The sequence below is a fragment of the Nyctibius grandis genome, chromosome 6 (assembly GCF_013368605.1).
Source record: "Nyctibius grandis isolate bNycGra1 chromosome 6, bNycGra1.pri, whole genome shotgun sequence".
Classification (NCBI taxonomy): Eukaryota; Metazoa; Chordata; class Aves; order Nyctibiiformes; family Nyctibiidae; genus Nyctibius; species Nyctibius grandis.
In genome coordinates, this window is record NC_090663.1 from 59,103,792 (window position 1) to 59,120,670 (window position 16,879).

Here is a 16,879-nt window from a genome sequence, read left to right on the forward strand (position 1 = left end):
TTATTTGATAAAGATTTTTTTTAACATTTGGTCATCTTCAGAGCTGGCAATATATATCCTTTCAGTACATGTTTTGGAGGGTAAAAAGCAATATTTGCTGAGGAATTTAACAGAAAATAATGTTTTCTGGTATCCAGCCAGACCAGATCTGTGCTCAAGCAGGGCCAGATCTGCTCTCTAGCCAAAGTTACAGTGCAGATTCTTCAAACCCTTCCAGGCTGGCCTAACTGTGCTCCCAGTGAAGTCAATTAAAAAAACCCAAAACCAACCTTTCATGAATTTCAGTGAGCAGTGTTAGGGCTGATCACTTTGGAAAATTCTGCTCACACCATTCTACACTTATTTTAGTGACAGATTAACAAATCTGTACTTTGAGTGCATAACAATTATTCCTATTAAATTCAGCTGGACATCTTAACATACAAAATTATACATGCAAATGTTCATAGAATCAAGCCCTTCAGAAGGAACTGTGGTATGTGAATAGAAGTCCTGTATTTCTATTTTCTGCAAATCTCCTGTATCCTACTTCAGCCTCATATTGCATTCACATATGAATTAGTATGTTGGCCTCAGAGTGGGAACTACATGGAATAGGGATTATCTTTATTTCCATTGGGCATTAGCCCAATTTATGGGACAGAACGGAACCTGCAAGTTAGAAACAAAACCACCAACAACAGGAATTTTCTATCACATCAGATCTAGGGCTGAGTTAGTTGTGAACTTGCTGAACCATTGGCCTGTGACATTCACTGTGCATGAAAACGAGTGAGTATAGGCAATGCTAAGTAGCAGGGAATGGAACAAGCAACACACATCACATTTTCTTTAAAAGGTAAGACAGATGTGATCTACTTGTCAACCAAAGCACCTGATATTGCCCTTCTGCAAGTCAGCTGCTCCTTATACAGGAATCAGCTGTCACTTATAACCACACAGGACCTTGCTAATGTGAACTGCATATACCTGAGTGCCCAACTGTTAGAGCAACAAAAGAGTACCCCATTGCATATAGACTTGTCACAGTAATTAACAGACAAGGCACTCACACTAACAAGGCCATGTCTCTCTGGTTTGTGCACCTCCCATAACACCACGGAGCTAAAGACTTGGCTGAACACTTCTTTTTGTCTTGCGTTCAGTATTGCAAAACTTCTAACATTTTGTTTCCCAGTTCTCAACAGTTTTGTCATGACTTCCATTTCCCTGCAATGAGCATTGCTTCTGTTTGCCTTTTCCCCCCTCTGTTGCATTTTCATGTACTCAAATTTCACTTCTCCCCTTTGTACCTGCACTGATAACAAGTAACATTTTTCCACGTTTATACCACAGACAATGCAGTATATACTCAGCTGGAGTGGGTTCTAACCATATGACTACCTGGCAAACCTACACAACTAAGGCCTCACTAGCCAAATTACTCTCTTGGAGATCATAAAAACAGGAGAAGTAATTGGCCAGGAGAGAAAAATGAAGATAGTGTTCATGCTTCTATAGCTGGCTGATACTCCTCAAGTTACTACGGAAAATTACTTCAGACGTGGAAAAGCTAGGGCTATTTTACTGCTAAAGTCCTTCTTCAGTTTAATGCAGTTACCACCTTTTGCCAGAGGCATTTCCTTGGTCAGTAAAAAGCAGGGACAGCTGCTGGCAGCCTTGAGCCAATGTCTGAACTCCTGTAATGTTCGACGATGAGCTGTGGGGTGGGTGAGGGCAAATGTTTTGCAAACACTATCTATTAACACAAGACATCAAGAGAACCTAGGAGTCTTGGGCTTGCATTTGCAAAAAACTTCACAAAAATAAAAATATATAAATCAGAAATGGGCTAAAACTCAATGTCAGCACACTTCAAAAGTGGGTGTCTAGTGTTAGTCTCCTAAATCATTTTTAGCCACCAAGATTAGTAGCTTGATCTTTGCTACTGGTAATCACCCATCAGGTTCTGGGAAAGTAGCTTATTTAGGCACCTAAATGTGGGGTTTAGGAGCCTAATTTAGTCTCTCAAGCCTGAAATCTTGGCTGTGCATTCTCAACCAAGGACAAATAAGAACACCAGGACTTTCAGTTACTATTAGAGTTTTACTTCCAGGTCAAATGCAAAATCAGAAGGGCTCTAATTTTCTGGTTCCATTTTAGACGCAACCCCAAATCTCACCATTGCTATACTTATTCTGTAGGTGGAGGAGAGGAAGGATGGCAGGGCCCATGGAGTGGCCCCAAGCAGAAGAACATCCCAGGACCATGGCCTTGCTTCCTTTCTTCCCTCCGGCTGCTTGTGAAGTTGTCTCAGGCCTTGCTGCGTTTCCCCTGGTTGCTTCCTTCCTTCCATCTTGTTATCTATGCAAAAGCCACTCATGGCCTATCTGTCTGCCTAGTCTTCAGTACAGCTCCACGGGCTCTCACATAGCTTTCAGCCCGCGCAGTGGCACCGTTCCCACCTCCTGCAAGGCAAGGGACCCCTGAGGCCCCAGGGATCTCATACACTCCAGCAACCAAACTACCTGCCTTTTCCTGCTGAAGAAGTGGGTTTGTCTCTGCTATGTAACTGGTAACAGGATGCCCTACAGGGAATTGGAAAATAAAAATAAAAATAAGCTATTTTAACTGGCTACTTTTAAAGAGGTTCTGTTTTTCTTGTCAAGACCCTCTGGAACACAGAAAACATAACTCCAGGATATGGCTACACTTGAAACCGAAGCCTAGGCTAAATCTTAAGCAGAAGCCAAAGCCAAACCAGAAGCACAAATCAAAACCAAATGTGTAACTCTATTCCTAGAAAGTCCTCTTTTCAAATAAAAATGTAATTATGCTCTTATTTTCTCAAGCCTCGCCTATACACAAAAACTGTAACCATTTTACAAACACGTTTTAGAAGCTGATTTTAATTATAATTAGGACAGCCTTTTAATGTCCTTCTAGGTTATTCACAGAACACTTTGCACTGATTTGTCTTAATTCATTCCTTACGTACCAGGGCAACTTTTGTCTCTGGAGTCTTCAGAGTGAACATACTATGTATTTTTCTGTCTGGATTTTTTTAGTGACTACATTTGAATAATTTTACAAAGAATAAGAATCTTTCTGAATTCCTTAATTGAATTTACTGTAAGACTTGTATGTCTAAAGGAATTCATGTAAGTCACCCTCTGTAGGATTGCAACATGGACTGTGGGATAATAGTGTTGACTGGTCATAGACAAGTAGGGAATTAATCCAAAGGGGCACTAAAACTAGCATGAAGAAGCAGCTTTCTTAAGACTGTAGCCACCTTGCTCAGTGAGTAGAACAAGGTGGCAAATATCTTTGCTAACAGGTCTTAGAAAGATTACAAAACAAAGATTAAAAGGCAACTGACGTGAGCTTAAACCCCTAAATATCCCTTAGATAAAAGGAGAAAACATTTTCACAGCAGAGTGGAGCTCCTACTTTGTAGAATGGCTTTTGGTTTATCTCCTAGAACTGCTGAGCCTCTGAAACCCACTGCAGCAGAGTTAGCAAGGTGATGAAGAATATAAGATGAGGATGACAGTGTGAGACAACATAGATTAAGTGAACAAATGCAGTGCTCTTTTGAAGCTGTATTTTCAAGAGCTCACCCATGCAAAGTTTCTCCACAGATTTTAGTGCACACTTGTGCCCAAGTACAAAGTTAAGAAACTTTGCAGATCAATTTTCAAGGGCTTCCCCCTGGATCTTCCTTTTGGATCATTGCCATGTATGCAAGGCTCACATTGTGAATTCAGGGATGGTCACATCCTGGCTTTAGTTTCACCATCCTTGTTGGTAAAATAAAGTTAGTAAACTGATAAGAACTACTTAGTGGAAGATAACTGCAGTAGCTGAAATGCAAGATGAGCTTGTTCTTTGCTAATGTGGCTGATTTGGTGGAAAATAAAGAGCAGTTTAATATTGCAGCAAAGGAAGCTATATGACCAAACATTATTACAATTGTGAAAACATCCCACCCATGATTTGCTTAAAGCAGAGCCCCACAGTAATTACCAGGGCCTCATGTGTGTTTTCAGTTTTTTCGTTAGTCAGAGGCTTAACAAAACCTCTCAAAAGAAAGCAGGAAGGGCTGTGTGCTGATTCTTGGTGATTCATTGATTTCCTTCCTTCCATCCCCAGCTAGAACTTTACTGGACAAGTCTGCACGGTACCGTCCGTAGTGCTGCAGTCAAGTAATGCCCAACACAAGATAGACCCGCGAGCCCGTTACCCGCCTTCCATGGGACAGCAGTGGCAACACCAGCACTGTCCTTCACAGACATCTCCGGTGCTTCTTGGTGAACAGTAGAGCTCTCTGAGGAATACCTCTCATTTTAAGTGGTACTCTGCATTCCCCTCCAATGAACCCCGCAGCAGACAAGCATGCCACAACTGTGTGGTCACCAACCTTGCCTTGTTTTCATGGTCTGACAGACCTCTCTATTCCATGTGCCTGAGAAACAAGGTGATGGATTACCAGCTCAGATTACCTACTACAAAAGCAAGTTGTAAAATAAGAAAATGTAAGTTTTAAATACATCTGAAAGCGTTATCTTCTCTGAGCTGTCATACAGAATTTCTCTGAGGCATCTCTTAGCTTCACTAGTTCAGATAAACTCAGTAAAACTCTCACACTGAGCCCTGGCTTCCAAAGAGGTTTCCCCTATTCCAGTTAGATCAGAGATACCTGTTAGGGTGTTACTATGTGGAAGTTCATCTTCCAAGCAGCTCTTGAGTCCTGATTTCTCCTTTTTTTTTTAAAAAAAAAAATTTAAAGAAATCAGTCTAGGGGAACTCAAATGTGCATGTAGCTTAAAAGAGCTTGCGAAGTCCACAAGGGTATAAATGAAACAGCATTCCAAACTGTCCTGGAAAGGTCCTGCAATAAGCTGATTTCTCCAACTGTACCCTAATGCCTGCTTAAAAAAAAACAAAACCAAAAACCAGGCAAGGTTTTGTTCACAACATATTTCATGACCATGAAACACACCAGGACCCTCATGTCTCAGCTGAAGGGTTGTCTGATAGCCCAGCTGTGTGCCTGGAATTGAATTGTGTTTTTACCTGTTTCTCTGGAATCCCTTGGTTATTTATGGGATAATTTTAACAAACAAGATCAAGAACCATTCAAGGTTGCTGGAATAACTTTTTCAAGCTTCTTGCCCACTCAGGTCTAACTATCAATGTGTTTCTATTACTGGTCAGAGTAATATCAGTAATTAGATGTATCACTGCAGTCAGCCATAGTAAGATCATAGAAATGGCGACCTCCTTTAAAATTTTTGTCTGAAGTAATTGACACTGGAGAAGCACTCCCATTGGACTGGGGGTTGTAAGTGGGCTTTGGTTTAGGTTATGCTCTCTCTATAGAACACTCCCCTGACCCGCCAGTGTGGAAATCCAATTCACTTGAGAAGGAACAGGGATAAATCCCTACTGAGAATGCCACTCTTAGTCTTCTTTTTATCTTCAAACAACTCATGTAAGCTCAGTGAGACCATTTCAAAATAAGGTTTTAGCATATGAATACTAAAAGCATCTCCACAGTTTCACTGAATTGATTTTTCAACTTGTTCCTTTTATATCACAGAATCACAGAATCACAGAATCACAGAATCAACCAGGTTGGAAGAGACCTCAGGGATCATCGAGTCCAACCGTTGCCCTGACACCACCCTGTCAACTAGACCATGGCACTAAGTGCCATGTCCAGTGTTTTCTTAAACTGGGAACTGGGGAGCTGGGAGCGTCCCAGCCGGTGCTCGGTGCTGCCGTGTCCCCCAGGCAGACCCTCGCCGTGGGGCGGTGGACGCAGTGCCCTGTGTGGCTCCCCGCATCACATCCTGGGCACAAGGCTCCAGCCGTGGGTGCAAAGCAAGGCAACCGTTGGCGCTTGCTCCCTTGAAGGCAGCTTTCTGCCCTGTGCAGCCACGCTGAGTGGGAACATCTTCCTCGTGCCACGTGCAGGGTTACGCAGCCAGAAGACCTCTGCAGGGCTCCCCAAAACACCCTGCAACCCTGCCCTGGGAGACAGCCCTTACCGGGCTCCCTCTGAGCTACTAACCTGCCCAGAGCCCAGGCAGATACATGCCTATAAAGCTGTACACCAGCTTCTGAACAAGCCTTAGCGTTACCCAGCACCGCGGAGCCTGCGTGTGGGGAGGCAGGCGGGGAGGACCCCGCATTGTTCCCCAGGCACAGCTGTGATGAACGCTCATGAGGTCAGATTCACCACCACTGCTGCTCCTCCGTGTTTCCAGACTGCGTGGGTTATTTGTTACAGGTTATGAGGAATGAGGCAGCATTGCTACACACGGAGCTATTCTGACGTGGTAATTCAGACCAGGTTCTCGCGAAGGCGCTTGGAAGCTGGACTGGGCTAAGCCACGAAGCACACTAAGGTAAGTCTGGCCATGTGTGGCATTATTTTTGGAATAGATCCCCTCCTCCACTTCCATTTCATGCGCTACTTTGCTTTGCAATTCCTCTGCGTCTGGACAAGTTCTTATGTACAATATAGTGCTCAGTTAAACAAACAAACAAATCTATCACCTACCTACATTTATAAAAAAATGTATGTACCTATATGTATAAAAACTAAAGATGGCTTTTACAGTAAAAAACCCTAATGTTGGCTTTTACGGTAACACAAAATTTGGTCTGAACGCTGCGGCAGATCACCCAGTTGCTGCCAGGGTGTGGGAAACTCTGCAGAACTGCTAGTTTTATCTGTTATAATAGGACATTTAATCAGGCATTTGAACTAGGTGCCCCTGCTTCCTGTTGCTGTAGTCAGCTAAGGTCTTACAATTCATTTAGATCTAGAAATGAAAAACCCAACTTGATTTAAATAGTTGTGAACTAGTTCTAGTTAAGGTAAGAAATACATACTTAATGATGTATTGGATCAGATTCTCTGTGCTGGAGTTGTTTTAGCCATTGACGGCATAACTAGAGTGCATGGAAGTATGTCAGGGACTGCTAGCGTGACAAACTACGTACTCCTCTTTCTGACTGGGTCCATGAGCGAGTCCTGAGCCGAACTAGGCAGATCTCTAATGACAAGAATGGAAAAACATTGACTGAACACTGCCTCAAGGCTCGAGGTGTGTGGCTGAGGAAGGTGATGGCAGCTGGTAGCTGCTACTTTGGACAACTTGTGCTGAGCTGTGCACTCACCAGATTGTCTTTGTGCCTCACCAAACTGCATAGAAGGTCCCAGCCCCACCTGGCAGCCCCTCCACAGCCCCACGTCAGCTGAAGCCCTGTGTTTTGTCGCTCCCAACCTTAACCCTAACTGTAAATCACCCTATCCCTGAGCCAGCTTTTGTTCTAGGTGTCACTTGAAGCAGGACCGTACTTCATCCTTTATGACGACTGGAGACTAAGTTTGCATCCCAGCAGACCTCACAGGGCTCAAAACCTATTTTTAAATTTCAAAGTCTTTGACTCCTGCTTGGAAAAAAACTTCCTAATTTTTACAGAACCCATCCTGTGGTTACTGGGGGCTTGGGTCACTCCCAGAGCAACCCTGAGGCCCTTGCCCAGCTGGACCCTGCTACCACACTTGGAAAAGGGGTTTGTGTAATGGAGTTGTACCTGCTCATTGTTCAGTCTTGTGTGCTGGACAAGTAGAGCATCTGCATTCAGATAACATAGGCCTGTGATAAGACTCAGGGGCACCTAATTGCTGAGGCCAGAGATTCCGGCCCTGCTGCAAGAAGATCAAAGCACAGTGGAAAACTGCCGCCTGCTAGAAATCCTTTATATACAGGCGAAAGCAGCAGGCCCAGATTCTCTCACTCTCTGTCTAGCAGGAACCGAGCTCCGTGGTGCCTGCGTCCCCGCCTGCGTGCCTTTGCCCTGGGTGCTGCTTCGGAGATCCCCCGGTTTGCGAGGTAACGGGAATAAATTTGCTCTTTGCATTTTATCCGTGGTCTCGTGGCTGTTCCTGCGTCCTGCCTGTGTCAGCTCACACAGTGCCTGACGATGAAACAGACTCCAAGCCTCCCCCGCACTGCCCAGACCACAGCCGTGGCACCCGCTCTCCGGGTCGCCTTCATGTGGCACCCGGGTGACGCGGAGGGGCCAGGGGGGACGCGGGCATGGGTGCTGGCAGGGCCCCGGGGATGGGGCAGTGTGTGCCCCACGGGGGTGCTTGGCTGCGTGTGACCCCGTGGATCCCGAGTGTGCCCCCGCGCCGGGGATGCCAGTGTGTGTGTGTGTGTGTGTGTGTGTGTGTGTGTCCCCGCCCGGGGACACTGGCCTTGTGCCGCCCGGGGACACCGGCCTTGTGCCGCACGGTGAGTGCTGCGGCAGCCCCGCTCCGCTCCGCTGGCCACGCCCCTCCCTCCTGCAGCCAATAGGCGAGCGGGACGCCGCGGCACGGCACGCCCCCGCCCATTGTCCGCCCCCGCCCATTGTCCGCCTCCGCCCCTACATAAGGCGGCCGTTTCAGCCGCGTGCCGCGCCGCCTCCTGTATCTCCTCGCCTCGCCTCGCCTCGCCTCGCCTCGCCTCGCCTCGCCTCGCCTCGCCTCGCCTCGCCTCGCCTCGCCTCGCCTCGCCTCGCCTCGCCTCGCCTCGCCCGCCGCCCCCTGCCATGACCGATGCCGCCGTGTCCTTCGCCAAGGATTTTCTCGCCGGCGGGGTGGCGGCCGCCATCTCCAAGACCGCCGATGCCCCCATCGAGAGGGTCAAGCTGCTGCTGCAGGTGAGCGCCGGGGCCAGGGGAGTCCCAAGGTCGCTGCAAGGAGAGGGGGGGGCAGCGGCGGCGGGCCGGGGGGTCACGGGAGAGCAGCGCTGACGGCGGCATCTCAGTCCCCGCAGGTACAGCACGCCAGCAAGCAGATCACCGCCGACAAGCAGTACAAGGGCATCATGGACTGCGTGGTGCGCATCCCCCGGGAGCAGGGCGTCCTCTCCTTCTGGCGTGGCAACCTGGCCAATGTGATCCGGTACTTCCCCACCCAGGCCTTCAACTTCACCTTCAAGGATAAGTACAAGCAGATCTTCCTGGGCGGCGTGGAAAAGCGAACTCAGTTCTGGCGGTACTTCGCCGGTAACCTGGCATCGGGGGGTGCCGCTGGCGCTACCTTCCTGTGCTTCGTCTACCCCCTTGACTTTGCCCGAACCCGCCTGGCAGCGGACGTGGGTAAAGCCGGGGCTGACCGGGAGTTCAGAGGGCTCGGTGACTGCCTGGTCAAAATCTTCCAGTCGGATGGCCTCAGGGGCCTGTACCAGGGCTTCAATGTCTCTGTCCAGGGCATCATCATCTACAGAGCCACCTACTTTGGCATCTATGACACCGCGAAGGGTAAATTGACCAAAACGGCCCCAAAAGGGAGATGCCGGGCTGCGGCAGGCGTGGAGTGCATTTTGGCTGATGCTGGTGGCTTGCCTGCCGTTCTCATCAAAACCTCTCTCCCGCAGGCATGCTTCCGGACCCAAAGAACACCCACATTGATGTCAGCTGGATAATTGCTCAGACCGTCACCGCAGTTGCTGGATTGACCTCGTACCCTGTTGATACTGTTCGTCATTGCATGACGATGCAGTCTGGCCGTAAAGGAAGTAAGTTTCTACAGAATCACAGAATCACAAAATCAACCAGGTTGGAAGAGACCTCAGGGATCATCGAGTCCAACCGTTGCCCTGACACCACCCTGTCAACTAGACCATGGCACTAAGTGCCATGTCCAGTGTTTTCTTAAACACATCCAGAGATGGTGACTCCACCACCTCCCTGGGCAGCCCGTTCCAATATCTAATAACCCTTTCTGAGAACAAATTCTTCCTAATGTTCAACCTGAACCTCCCCTGGCGAAGCTTGAGGCTGTGTCCTCTTGTCCTATCGCTAGTTGCCCGGGAGAAGAGGCCAACTCCCACTTCACTACTACCTCCCTTCAGGTAGTTGTAGACTGCAATAAGGTCACCTCTGAGCCTCCTCTTCTCCAGGCTAAACAACCCAGCTCCCTCAGCCGTTCCTCATAGGTCATACCCTCCAGACCCTTCACCAGCTTGGTCACCCTCCTCTGGACTCGCTCCAACACCTCAACATCTTTCCTGAAGTGCGGGGCCCAGAACTGAACACAGTATTCAAGGTGCGGCCTCACCAGTGCCGAGTACAGAGGGACGATCACTTTCCTAGACCGGCTGGCTACACTATTCCTAATAGAGGCCAGGATGCCATTGGCCTTCTTGGCCACCTGGGCACACTGCTGGCTCATGTTTAGCCGGCTGTCGATCAGCACCCCCAGGTCTCTTTCCACTGGGCCGCTTTCTAACCACTCTTCCCCCAGCCTGTAGAGCTGCATGGCGTTGTTGTGGCCGAAGTGTAAGACCCGGCACTTGTTCTTGTTGAACCTCGTGCCGTTGGTCTCGGCCCATCTATCTAACCTGTCCAGATCCCTCTGTAGGGCCTTCCTACCCTCCAGCAGATCGACACTCCCACCCAGCTTGGTGTCATCTGCAAATTTGCTGAGGGTGCACTCAATCCCTACCTCTAGATCATCTATAAAGATATTGAACAGCACTGGCCCCAGAACTGAGCCCTGGGGAACACCGCTAGTGACCGGCCCCGGTTGGACTTTGCCCCATTCACCACCACTCTCTGGGCTCGGCCATCCAGCCAGTTTTTAACCCATTGAAGAGTCCACCCATCCAAGCCCCGGGCAGCCAGTTTGTCTAGGAGGATGCTGTGGGAGACAGTGTCGAATGCCTTACTGAAGTCTAGATAGACTACATCCACAGCCCTGCCCTCATCTACTGAGCGGGTCTCTTTGTCATAGAAGGAGACCAGGTTGGTCAAGCAGGACCTGCCTTTCATGAATCCATGTTGGCTGGCCCTGATGCCCCGATTGTCCTGCATGTGCCATGTAATGGCACTCAGGATGATCTGTTCCATCACCTTGCCTGGCACCGAGGTCAGGCTGACAGGCCTATAGTTCCCTGGATCGTCCTTCCGACTCTTCTTGTAGATGGGCGTTACATTTGCTAATTTCCATTCAGCTGGAACTTCTCCAGTTAGCCAGGACTGCCGGTAGATAATAGAGAGTGGTTTGGCAAGTTCATTTGCCAGTTCCTTCATTACTCTGGGGTGAATCCCATCCGGGCCCATAGCCTTGTGGGTGTCCAACTGGCACAGCAGGTCACTAACCGTCTCCTCCTGGATTATGGGAGGTTCACACAGCCCCCCATCCCTAACTTCAGGCTCTGGGGGCCGAGTCTCCTGAGGACAACCGGTCTTGACATTAAAGACCGAGGCAAAGAAGGCATTGAGCACCTCTGCCTTTTTCTCATCCCCTGACACTACACTACCCTCCTCATTCAGCAAGTGGTGGAGGCTCTCCTTGACCCTCCTTTTGCTGTTGATGTATTTGTAAAAGCTTTTTTTGTTATCTTTGACTGTAGCAGCCAAATCAAGCTCTAATTGAGCTTTGGCCCTTCTAATCTTCTCCCTACATGACCTGGCCACGTCCCTATAGACCTCCCAAGTTACCCGACCCTTCTTCCAGAGCAAGTAGGCTCTCTTTTTTTCCTTAAGTTCTAGCCTAAGTTCTCTGTTTAACCAGGCCAGTCTTTTTCCCCGACGGCTTGTCTTCCTACAGACTGGGACAGCCTGCTCCTGAATATTTAGCAATTCCCTTTTGAAGCATGTCCAGCCTTCCTGGACTCCTTTGCCCTTCAGCCTCTTAAACAGGCTAAAGTCAGCCTGCCGGAAATCTAAGGCAGAAGTTCTACTCTGGCCCCTCCTTACTTCCCCCACTATCGAAAACTCTAACATTTCGTGGTCGCTACTCCCAAGACGGCCACCAACCCTCACATCTCCCACTAGTCCTTCTCTGTTCACAAACAACAGGTCAAGCAGGGCCCCTCCTCTAGTGGGCTCATTTACCACTTGCATGAGGAAGCTGTCCTCCACACATTCGAGGAATCTCCTAGATTGCTTCCTCTCTGCCATGTTGTATTTCCAGCAGACATCCGGCAAGTTGAAGTCGCCCACGAGTACAAGGGCCGGCGACTGGGCGCCTTCTGACAGCCGCTTGTAAAACGCCTCATCCGCCTGCTCATCCTGGTTGGGTGGTCTATAACAGACTCCCACCATAATGTCCGCCCTGCCGACCTTCCCCCTGATCTTCACCCATAAACATTCAGCCTTGTCATCCTCACCATCTTCCTCAATTTCGACACAGTCCAAGCACTCCCTAACATACAGCACTACCACACTGCCTCTCCTGCTTCGCCTGTCCCTCTTAAAGAGCTTATAGCCATCCATAGTTGCACTCCAGTCATGAGAGTCATCCCAACACGTTTCTGTGATGGCAACCACATCATAACCTTCCTGCTGTACAGTGGCTTCTAGCTCTTCCTGTTTGTTGCCCATACTGCGTGCATTGGTGTAAACGCACTTCAGCTGGGCTAGCGGCCTTGCCCCCGACGCAGGCCTGTCACCCCTAGGTTCATTTGTGGCTGCCCTGGTCTTATCCCCCTCCCCCATCGAACCTAGTTTAAAGGCCTCTTGATCAGCCCTGCCAACTTCTGGGCCATAACCCTTTTCCCCTTCTCATTCAGCTGTTCCCCATCCGGCATAAGCAGGCCCGGTGCCATGAAAGCTGCCCCGTGGTCATCGAACCCAAAATCCTGCCTACGGCACCAGTCTCTTAGCCACATATTAATCTGTTGTACTTTCATAGTCTTTTCCCTGTTTTCACCAAACACCGAAGGAATTGAAGAGAATGTAACCTGCACACCTACCCCCTTTACCAAATGCCCCAGGGCCCTGAGGTCCCTTTTAATAGCCCTGGGACTTCTCTCTTCAATCTCATCCCTACCCAGCTGGAATACTAATAGTGGGTAGTAGTCAGAGGGCCTCACCAGTTGAGGAATCCTCCTGGCAACATCCCTTACCCGAGCCCCAGGGAGGCAGCAGACTTCCCTGTGAGTCGGGTCTGGCCTGCATACGGGGCCCTCCGTTCCCCTTAGCAGGGAGTCGCCTATAACAATTACTTTTCTTTTCTCCTTTTTGGAGCTGGTTGCAACCCTCTTACTTGGTTGCTTCTGTTTACGTAGCCCCGTAGAGTGTCTTTCACCTAGATTTGTGTCTTCCTGACACTCAGGAAGACGCTCAGGCTCCAGCACCTCATACCTATTCTGCAGGGGGACGTGGGGAGGGGAGGAAGGTTGGGATGGGATTCGCCTGCCACCCCGAGCAGGGGCCTGCCTCCATTTCCCCCCATCCCCTAGGTCTCCTCCTGCTCCTTGTGGAGAAGGAAGAGGATCCTCCACTACCCGGGGAGCATTAGGCCTGTCCATTTTCCCCAGGACAGGCAGGGAACAGCACTGCCCACCATCCTCTTCCTGGGATGCTCTTGTACTCCTTAACCTTTCCACCTCCTCCTTGAGTTGGGCCACCAAGGAGATCAGGTCGTCGACCTGTTCACACCTCACACAGGTGAGGTCTCCGTTACCCTCGAGTGCCAGGGCCAGGCTCTGGCACTCCCTGCAGCCTGCCACCTGCACCTCCGCATGCTTCCGCAGCAGCTCCGTTTGGGTTGCCATGTCTTTTCTGGCACCCGCAAGGGACTTAGGGCCCCGCCGAGTGGAAACCATACCTTCCTGCCCGCCTACCCTGCTCGCCCTGCCTGCGCAAACTGCCGCGTAAACTGCTGCGCAAACTGCCGCGCCCCTGTTTGCGCACTCCTGTTCACCACGCTCCGGGTCGCTCGCGCTCCCCAGGGGGCCCTTCAAATCTCCCACGGTGCCTCCGGCTACGCCCCCTCCTCTCCTGGGACGGGACTCGGGGGCTGCTGCTCGGGTGGCCCTGAGTACGGAACCCGCCCGGTACAGCCCGATCTCACCCTCGCCCACACTCACCTCAGTCCCTATCGCTGCTGCCGCTGCTGCCAACTGACAGCAGAAGATTCACAGCTCCTTGGCGCCTTCCTCTCCTTGTGCACTGGGAGAGAGTCAGCACTCTCCCCAACAAGCTGCAACGGCTGTGGCCTCCCCCGCCCTGGGACACACACAGTCACTGCTTACTCCCCCTCTATCCTGTGGGCAGATGCTTTTTATCACCCGATCACAGGGGGTGGTGCTACGCCCCCTCCTCTCCTGATTCGTTGCCGGGAACTTCCGGGTCCAGGCGGGACCTCCTTGTGTAGGAAGTGTTGGGCATCCCTGAATCAACAGTTGGTGGTGGAGCTGAGGTGAAGGCAGAGCGGTTTGGCTTTCACCAGGCCATGTGGATATCCTCTCCTCTTGCAAACAGTGGGGTGTGAGAGGGGCTGCGGAAACAGATGTTAGGTGGGGGGCACGGACAGGTCAGTCCCTGCAGCATTCCTGTAAGGTGGTGTGCACAACTCAGATAATCTGTCAGTAGGTAGGAACGGCACAGCTTGCCCAAGGATGTTGCAAACTAGTGTCTCTGGGCCAAGAAGAGACACCCCTGGTAGCAGGCACGGCCTGGCTGACTGTGCAATAGCGTTTGGATCTGGAAGTGTTGGTGTCAAAGCAAACAGTAGATGCCTTCTGCTCAAACCGGTCCTTCCAGTGACTGTTTGTTAGGGGTAACAAAGCAGCAGCAGCCTATCTCCTGGGCGATCTTGTCCTCTGATGGGCTAATACTGGAGAAAGTCAGTCAAGAAATGGGTTGTACTTGAGGTTATGAAGCTGGCAGATACGTTAGGCCATTTCTGACCTGGATGTTGGGGGTTACAGGCATCCAGTTCCTAACGCTGTCTGTCTCCCGCAGCTGACATAATGTACACGGGCACTATTGACTGCTGGCGGAAGATTGCACGGGACGAGGGCTCCAAGGCGTTTTGCAAAGGTCCATGGTCAAACGTACTCCGAGGAATGGGCGGTGCTTTTGTCTTAGTCCTGTATGATGAAATCAACAAGTACACATAAGTTGACGGCTGATGTTTATAGAGGTTGGCATGGGGCAGGGGTGACTGCCTGCCCTGTCTTTCTCAAGCTATTCTCCCTGATGGGACTCATCATGGTTTCTACTTCAGTCACTCCTGCTTAAAGAGTACAAAGAAATAAAAATCTGAAACCAGCTTTGCTCATCTCATGTTTGTTCTTGCAGCAGCTGCAGCATGAGAGGGGTGGGGGTCTCTGCAGGGATTGTAGAGAAGGAGGAAGACGAACCACCTCCATCCTGCACGCCTCGATACCTGCTAACTGCCTGTAGCCTCTGGCAGGTAAACACAGTGCAGGCTGCCGAGGAAGCTGTGTAGTGTTTCCTCCCCAGTGGAGGCCAGTGGTGTGGGCTGGAATGGGGACTGGAAGCTCTGAAGGACCCACCCAGCTGGTCTGCCCTGAGACCCCAGTAACCAGAGATGGTGCACTAGCTGTGTGCCACCAGTGCCCCTAGCCTGTCTGCTCCCCAGAGCTGATGAAACCTTGTTTTGAAAGTGCCTAGTGCTTAAACTGTCTGCAAAGCACAGCCCTCCCCACGGTGCTGAACGCCTGAGAGGCTGCAGAAATGTCTGAGGGGTGTTTGCTGCTGTCCGGAGGAGCAGAGCTGGCATCATGTACTCTGGCTTAGAAGCTCAGCTGCCTACTTGGGCATGTTAAAACCCAGCCAGAGAACATAAATGCAGGTAATTGCTGCTCTTCTGTAGAGCCCCTGGCTAGCCTTGCCCTCGCATGAGGTTGTGTGCTGTGTAGATGTAGCTGAGCAGACACAGACGGCTCCTGTGCTGGGGCTGTGCTTGCCAGGCAGGGAGCTGCATCCCCAGGCTCATCCCTTACCCCTGGAAGGTAAGTTTGCCCCAGCCTCAAATTCTGGGGGAAGGGAGAAATTCCTTCATGCTGTCAGGGCAATTTGGGGAAAACACTGCAAGACTGGGCAATGTGTGCAGCTTGGCCTTTACCCCACACATCTCTGTGGGTCTGTGAGCCACCCCAGTGAAGCTGCCTTGTTTCTGCCTGGGAGCTGGGGTGGTGAGTGGATGCTTTCCTGGTCCTCTGCTCTTCAGATCAGCGAGTCTTTCCTCACTGCCCCCACGCCTGTGGTCCTTCCTGTCTGCCCGGGCCTGCTCGAAGTGATGGATCTGAATCACCGAAACCGATCTCAACCACTGTCCGAGGCAGATAAACAAGCCTTGTGTTGCAAAGGGCGGTGGTTGTTTTTATTGCTGAAATCTAAGTGAGGTAGCCAGGCATGAGAGCACAGCACTGTCCCACTGCAGCCGGTGTTGGCACGCTTAGGTCCATGTGAATGGGTGTGCACATTCGTGATGGGAGATGGGAGATGGTCTCACGCCACGCTGTTGAGCCAAGAGCCTTTGCTGGTGCTTTTCAACCGCTCCTGGGCGCCTGCGGTGTGAGATCCCCCGCTGCCTGCTGTGGAAAGAAAACGGGCTGAAAGTTTCCCTGCGAGACACGGAGCAATGCCACGAGTGGTGGGCAGCGTGCTGGGGGGAGCAGGCAGCAGCCTGGCAGGGGGCTGTGCCACGGGGCAGCCTTACCAGGAAACCTTCTCCTGCTGCACAAATGCTAGCTAATTAATTAAGGGCTCTTGGCTCTTATTGCCTCCTGCTGCTAAGCCCTCCTGGATTTCAAGGACTGTTCTGAAATGCTGCTGGTTGCTGAGCGTGGGGCATCCTTCCCTCTCCTTTCCTGCGCAGGGGATGCGTGGCCAGGCTGTTAGCATGGGGAGGTGAGTGCAGCATTTCTTCCTCCACACGGTGAGGGGTGATGGAGGTGCTGAGCCAGGCTGTTGTGCTGGCCTGCAAAGGAGCTGAGCTGGGGACCCGTAAGTCCTTAGACCCTACAGCATTTTGCACCGGGCTTTGGGTACAGGGCTGACACTGAGTGAAATGGGTTGCAGCTGCCCACGCTGGTTACTGCCTTTGGGACTCAGGACCTAACAAGCA

The 16,879-nt window shown here is 50.7% G+C and overlaps 1 protein-coding gene across 1 annotated transcript; it reads left to right on the forward strand.

Annotated features, from left to right (window-relative positions):
- The first annotated feature begins 8,595 nt into the window (after positions 1-8,595).
- Positions 8,596-14,903, forward strand: LOC137664910 (ADP/ATP translocase 2-like). The gene is made up of 4 exons (XM_068403549.1): positions 8,596-8,706; positions 8,823-9,309; positions 9,426-9,566; positions 14,746-14,903. The coding sequence occupies exons 1-4, from the start codon at positions 8,596-8,598 to the stop codon at positions 14,901-14,903; spliced, it is 897 nt and encodes a 298-aa protein (XP_068259650.1).
- The last annotated feature ends 1,976 nt before the right edge of the window (positions 14,904-16,879 follow it).